Source organism: Pundamilia nyererei, unplaced genomic scaffold, assembly GCF_000239375.1.
Source record: "Pundamilia nyererei isolate P.nyererei 1_Seehausen unplaced genomic scaffold, PunNye1.0 scaffold00314, whole genome shotgun sequence".
NCBI classification, from domain to species: domain Eukaryota; kingdom Metazoa; phylum Chordata; class Actinopteri; order Cichliformes; family Cichlidae; genus Pundamilia; species Pundamilia nyererei.
The window spans coordinates 347,198-354,741 of record NW_005187715.1 but is presented as its reverse complement, the minus strand read 5'-3'; the positions used below and the strand labels follow the sequence as shown (position 1 = coordinate 354,741).

The 7,544-nt window shown below is 40.1% G+C and overlaps 1 protein-coding gene across 2 annotated transcripts in view; it reads left to right on the top strand.

Annotated features, from left to right (window-relative positions):
* Window positions 1-6,870, top strand: part of ca5a (carbonic anhydrase Va) — a 16,501-nt gene extending 9,631 nt beyond the window's left edge. For both annotated transcript variants that reach the window (XM_005751508.1, XM_005751507.1), the window contains 4 exons: window positions 3,256-3,351; window positions 3,518-3,580; window positions 4,936-5,094; window positions 6,167-6,870. In XM_005751508.1, the coding sequence (XP_005751565.1) occupies window positions 3,256-3,351; window positions 3,518-3,580; window positions 4,936-5,094; window positions 6,167-6,337 (489 nt within the window). In that variant the 3' untranslated portion in view covers window positions 6,338-6,870. The remainder of the gene's footprint in view (window positions 1-3,255; window positions 3,352-3,517; window positions 3,581-4,935; window positions 5,095-6,166) is intronic.
* Window positions 6,871-7,544: the final 674 nt, after the last annotated feature.

Genomic DNA, 7,544 nt, shown 5'->3' with positions numbered 1-7,544 from the left:
TTCTAATGGGAGAGCTGAACTCAACAAAGCTGATAGGCAAATTTTGCCACAATTGGATGACTCAATTTGGAGCCAAGCTGGAGTCTCTGTAGTAACATTACTCATCCAGTACAGCATATTACGAATATTTGCTGCCCAATAATAAGACTGAAAGTTTGGCAAGGCTAATCCACCCAATGGCCTAGTCCTCTGCATGAAATCTTTACGAATTCGTGGACTTTTGCCATTCCAAATAAATGCAGAGATACGCTTATTCAGTGTTATAAAATTCTTATTGGGTAAGTAGCATGGGATACATTGAAATAAATAAAGGAACTTGGGTAGTATGTTCATTTTGATAGAATTGATGCGGCCAATTAATGACAGTGGTAAATTGTTCCATCTCTGAAGATCTGTCTCAGTATTTATAAGCAGCGGGACAAAGTTTCTTTCATAAAGATCTTTGTATGAGTGGGTAACCTTAACCCCCAGATAGGTCACATACCCTGATTTAACGTTAAATTGAAAATCTGAAAATGAAATCTTTCTGGCTATAGAGTTGATACAGAGAAGTTCACTTTTATGCAGGTTCAACTTGTAACCTGAAATATTACTAAAACATTCAAAAATGGCAAGAGCACAGGGAAGAGAGCATAAAGGCTCTGACATATACAGCAGGAGGTCGTCAGCATATAAGGATATTTTGTGCTCCTGGTCACCTTTGAAGATGCTCTTAATGCAACTGTCAGCTCGCAGTTTAATTGCCAGTGGTTCAATTGATAATGCAAAAAGAAGAGGGGATAAGGGACAACCTTGTCTCGTACCACGGAGAAGTGGGAAATAAGAAGAGAATAACGCATTTGTTCTAACACGTGCCATAGGTGAGGAGTAAAGTAACTGAATCCATGAAATGAAATTAGGGCCAAATCCAAATTTATGTAGAGTATAAAACAGATAATCCCACTCCACCCGGTCAAATGCCTTCTCAGCATCGAGTAATAAGGCAATTTCAGGGGTTGTAGTTGACTTGGTGTGTAATATGTTTAAAAACCTGCGCAGGTTGAAAAAACCATGCCTACCCTTCACAAAACCTGTCTCATCTGGAGAAATTAACAATGGTAGATATTTCTCTAGCCTGAGAGCAAGTGTTTTTGACAGTATTTTAAAATCTACATTTAAGAGTGATATAGGACGATATGATGTACACTCTAATGGATCCTTATTTGGCTTCAATAGGAGTGAGATGGTCGCTTGTCGAAGCGTTAGGGGAAGACATTTTGAAACCAATGACTCAATGAACATGTCTCGTAATAAACTGTCTTTAAAGGTCTGGAAAATTTGTTTCTAAAGAGGAGAAGGACTATCCTGCCTGTTATCAGTCCTTGGTTCCAAAGCCTCCATCTCTGACGGCATGGGGGAGTCGTAAGTTATGATGTAGATTTCTCACAGAATCTGAAAAAAAAGCTGACCAGGTTTATTTGTAAGCGGCAAAATACTTTTTATAACTACAATGGATGCTCCTAAGGCTCTTACATTGACACCAACCTGTAAAATTCATGTTCCTTTAAACAAAATGCAATCACTCAGTTTAAATGTAAATGTATCCTTTCAGAGACAAGTGGAGTTGCTCATTAGAGGTACAGTTTATTTTCAGGTTGTTAGGCTGCTCATTCAGTGCATTCCTCTCAGTGTAGTACACAAGAATGTTATAACTAAAGCTCAACCCACATGTTTAATAGCTAATACAACACACACAAACAGAGAAACAAGCCTCCTCGCAGTGGCATGTGGCCAATAAGAAAAGATGCGACTAAGATGAAGTCTCTGACATTTTTTCCCCGAGTAAAATAACGATTTTCAACTAAACCCTTGCAGGTTTTTCTTGGGTCTAAATGTAATTTTTTTTCCTGTTGTCATGCTCTGAGTTAGCAGTTGTCTGCACACCTGAGTGTCACGGTGGTCCTCTTAGTCTGAGCGTCTGTGGGTCTGTACCTCTGACACTTGTTAAAAGGTGGACAGTGGAACAGCTCATTTAAACTTCTGCAATAAAACTTTGGAAGATTCATGCCTACGACGTAATCTACTTTTACATGTTGTCAGCTATCTTGTGCTCGTGTTTCTTTGTTATGTGGTGCTTCCCATGGGGGAAACAAATTTAAACCTGGGACTTTGTTCCCCTCCTGGGTCCTCATTCTTTGTTTGCTCAGTTTATTTTATTTTTTAACTTTTGGTGATGAACATATTTGTCCCACAGGTTTTTCCGTTTCATATGTTTCCTGACATTAATAGTTCCCACAAGTACCTAACATTTGTTTGTCCTTACATTGAGGTGATAATTATTATGATTTTTTTTTTCTTTTTTGATTGAAAAACTGTGAAAAACGTATCTGTAAATGCATCAGACATTGGCAGTACTGCACAGGCCCGATAGCTGCAGGACGTGTCGTTGTATTTCCAGGGGAAGTGCGTGTTGGGTTAGGGTAGGCCACATTGCAGGTTTTCAGAGGGTTTTGTGCTTACGATGTAACTAGAACGTAGATTTAACGGAAAAGTATTTTTAAAAAACATATTTGTAACAATTCCAACTGCCCATAGCTAAAACTGAGATTAGTCATGCAGGTATTTTATGCTTACTATTTGTAATCTTACATGTAATATCCTTCAGTATAAGTCAGTTTTTAGTTCTTAAGGTTAACAGAGAGGAGTAATGGAAAAAACAACAGTGTGCTGTTGAAACAGCGCAAATATTGCCTTAGTTTGTGGTCCTTTTATATGTACTCATGTACCCTGTTCGAATTGTTTGTTCTTCAAATGTTTAAGCGTTGTGCAAAACTGGTTACATTGTTTAAGCCATACAACTGTGGTTCTTTCATCCAGCTGTGTTTCTCTAATTCTTTTTATATCGCCAAGTTCGGACTCAAACCTCAAAGTGTGTGTTTGTCTGTCAGCAGCTGAGTTTACAGACTCGTACATTTGTCCTGTATATAGAACATCTATTTTCATGTTGTTCCATTACATTCACGCACACTTATGTAAGAAGCTCCAGTGACTGTGTGCGTGTGCGCGCGCAGAGCATCAAGTTGCAGTTATGAGTCACAGCTTCATGGGATCTTTGTGTCATATTTTAATACAATTAATAAAGCTGTAATTTTTACACTAGGTCAAATAAAAATGTAAGAAGGCAGGAAGGATTTAACAGGAAAACAAAGATTATAGCTGTTACAGTTTGGGTCACATACAGACAAACTCATGTCTTTGCTTTGTATGCTGCTTTAGCTCCACTTGGTCCACTGGAACTCTGACAAGTACAGTCTGTTTGAGGAGGCAGTGATGGAGGATAACGGGCTGGCGGTTATTGGAGTTTTTCTGAAGGTACATCACACACTGTCTTTCAAGTCCTTAAACAATGACCAAAATCATATGTTTTGGGTTACTTTTGATTTGCGTTCAGCAGTGTGTTTATGTGAGAGAATGGTAACAGCCGTCCAGCTGATTTGTGAGTGACGATAATCCAGATTATGGTCTAATCTTTGCATAGGTGGGAAAGAGACACGAGGGGCTGCAGAAACTGGTGGACGCTCTGCCTGCAATCAGACACAAGGTTAGTCACACACACATATGTGTGTATACCTGTTGTGTTTTTTCTCTGCTTTAATGAGAAAGTGTATTTACCTTTGACAAAGAGCATCACAGACCAACAATTCTGTACCTGTCAGTTTATAGGGAGGTGATGCCCTCTAGTGCTTCAGGCTTTCTTTCACACAGAGAATTTCATTTTTTTTTTTCACCAAGTAGTCAAAAGAACTGAAGTCAAACTGAATCAGTAGCTGTGTATTCACTGCATCCAAGGACCTGAAGATGAGGTAAATTACACTAGCTCTGTGCATTAATAAATGTAGCATATGTGAGCAGCTCGCTATATGAAAAGAATGCAGGCAAGAAACAACAGGGAGGAAGCAAAAGAGCTTAGTGCTTTTAACCTTGGATTGATTATTGGTGCAGAAATTATTGATTATTGGTGAGATGCTTTTTCTGGTCTGCTTTTTTTCCACGAACAACAGTCTAGTTCAGAGAGTGTAGCAGAAAATTACAAACACTCAATAAACGACAGTTCTGTGGTTGGAAAGCTGTAGAGGGTGGCGTGCAAAAGCGGGCGGTTGCATCAGCACTCTGTACTCTATTAACTTAGAGCAGGAAACCAAGACTATATTGGGCACACATTTACCACACCTAGACAGTTTTCATCTTGAAACGACGACAGACTGTCCTGACAGATCATGATTTCTGCTCCCACATCAGATTGTCAAGTCAGAATTTGGTGATAATGAGACGAATCCGTGGTCCACAATGCGTGGTGTTAACAGTTCAAGCTGCTAATGGTGGTGGTGGTGGTGTGATATAGTTTTTCCCTTGATTTTAACATGTTGATCTGTCATTACAGACCTGTCCTGAGATATGATTATATTTCCTTTACACTGTTGCTTGTAGTTTTTGAAGGTGACTCACTGCAGATTGTATTTTCCCCTTGTTTTTTATCACTACTAATTCACAGCTTATCACTAATAAGGTCTGATATGAATGTTGGTTCAACAATATAATAAGAAGTGTGTGCTAAATAACAGATGTTGTGTAACACATACCAAACAAATTTTAAATATATTTATATTATAGTCAACATTTAATGATTTTAAATATTTTACAATTTTCCACAGAGTGCATCCAGTCTGCTGTTGTGTATTTTCTGTAATATACTTGTACTGTTACACTTGCGGATGCTAATATCAACACGGCTGTGAGTGGAAGCTGTGAACTTGAGACGTACCCAGAAAAATGTTGACTCACAGGGAGAGGAGCTAAAACGGCTTGTTTCAGGCAGAACTAAGGATCAGTTTGAAGTGTGAATCATGCAAAGTCCACAAGCTTTAACTGAATATTTGTTTCTTTGGTCTTCTGCAGAACAGTGTAGTAGAGTTTAACCGGTTCGACCCTGGCTGTCTGTTGCCCACCAACACAGATGACTACTGGACGTACCACGGCTCTCTGTCCACGCCTCCTCTGACAGAGTCTGTTACCTGGATGATTATGAAACAGCACATAGAAGTCAGCCATGAGCAGGTAAGAACGATGTTTTTAAGAATCACAACACAAAAAAGTAAAGAATGTTAACAATGGGTCGACGTTTCATGTGCAGTGTGATTGGTGGTGTCTGTTTTCTTTTTTTCAATCCTTCTTCCTCTGTTAAACCTTCCTCTGTTAAAATCCTAAGATGTTAAAAGGTTTAACATCTTAGGATGTGGTCCATCCTAAGACCAAATACAGACAAATAAGGGCAGAGATGTAAATGAAAACTGTATTAACACATGTTTGAGTGGGTTGGGATCAAAATTGAGGATAAGCACTGTTCCAAATGTGTAGAACTGGTTGCTAACGTGCTATCCATGACTACTATTAACCCTTTTCCACTAGTACCTACTCAGCCAACTCAACATGGCTCAGTTTGGGATGTTTGGCATTACAATAGAGTCTGAGGTTGTTATAACAACATTGTGGCCAAACGTCCTGTCATTTGTATGCAACACTAACACCACAACAGTGGAGGACGTTGAGGCAATGGCATACCTGCTGCATACCTGCCTCGTTGCCAGGTTTTTGATTTTTGTGAGTGAGATGCTCTAATGATTCATGATGCCACTGACTAGCCAATCGGTGGCATGCAGTCTCTTGATGTCATATTTTCAGATCATCTCAGATCGATTGGAATCCCAGCCGAGCAGGTACTAAAAAAGTACATACCACCTAATGGGAAACCCTAAAAACTAAGATAAGTCAAGCTGACCCGAGCAGGTACTAGTGGAAAATGGCTGTATGAGAGTTATTGCTGCCCCATGGTGGGCACGAATCACTGGTGCAACTTTAAGTTGAGTTGCACACCAACCTTTGGATATGTGCTGTTGTGTTTTGGGAACAACTGTTCTTTCAAGGTAACTTTCAGTAGTGGTTTCCGATGACAGTTGAGGTTTATGTGAAGGTGTGTTTATTTTCACCCACACCCATAAAAACCAGCACAGCAACATTTCAGCTTCAGGATTCCCAGTTTGTTGAAATTACCCAGAAACTAAAGATATTATCTTTTGAAGAAGTTTGATACAAATCTCTGCTGTCTACCGCTGACTCTCTTGCCCTATAGTTGGCTGTCTTCCGGAGCCTTCTTTTCACCTCAGCCGAGGAGGATATGCAGAAGAGCATGGTGAACAACTTCCGTGTGCAGCAGCCTCTCCGGGGCCGTGCCGTCCGCTCCTCCTTCAATCCCTTCCTGAAGGAGGCGCCATCCACTGAAGGCGACAAGCACAACCACTGATGCTGCTAGACCCTTTTGTCTTCTCTTAGAGTAACTCACACAGTGACCACTGTCCACACTTCTGTTGTTTTCCTTTCTTCATGCTGTCAGAACATGTTGTTGCTCATCAACATCTGATGCTGGAAGCAGGTTTTTAGAGTGTAGCACAATGTAGGGGGGATGTAAGCAAACTGTTTCTGATTGGTTGCGGTTTTTATTTTCTTTTACAATTTGGTTTGACTGTTGCAGACCAAAAGCCAATAAGGGGACAAATAATATTGATAAGAATGGTATTTATTCTATATTTACAGTCTTTTCAGTTACTGTATGTAAAGTTTGTAGCTACAGCTGTGTGTAGGGAGTCACACTGAGCTGCAGGTACAAACTTCATGGTCACAGCTACAGCAGAGAGTGCTCTGATCTCCTCGCTGTGATGTTTTTATCCTTATAAGGAGGCAGGAGCTACTGTAAGTTTACAACACAATGCCCTGGAGATTTTACCAAACCGTCAGGGGGAATGTGCCTCCCCAGTAAAATACTCAACATATCTAAAATCATCAGTGTTTTACCACTTGTACCACAATGTCACTTTTTTCATTCTTAAAGTTGTAAGATTTACTGTTTTGTTTTTTTCCATCTACACACTTTAAACCTTTAGTGTCGTAGCCTATAAAGAGATATTTATATATTATTCTTTATACATCTTTGTTTTATTCGGACATCCTATAATTTAAAGAGTCTGAAAGCTGACTCTAAGCTTTGGTTCTTCTACATAGAACCTGTGTAATACGCACAATCATGCCTGGTTACTATAGCACATACACGCATCCTGATTGACCCAGAGTGCATGTACCTGTGTCACACTGGTGCACCCAGTTACTCTGGCTCACAGTGATCTCCATTAGACACTATAACCACCGTGCCTTTAAATGTTCTCTGTGTGGCTCACTGCTTTTGGCAGCTTCACCCTCACCCCTCTCAGGATGGAAAGTATCTGTTCCCCCAAGATATAGCTCGGGTACAGTGGTTGGTGGTCACTCTCAGAAATGGTGGAGGCTCAGCTGCTATTTACTGTGATGCTCACCTCTTACTTCCCAGACAGGTGTACTAAGAAGTGAAGAGTCAGTTTTCAGTGTTACAAAGGAAGCTCTGTTTGCTCTCTATACCTACTTATGGTGAACTCGTAACCTGGTCTGCAGCAGAGTCAGTTATCAGTTCAGCTCATTTT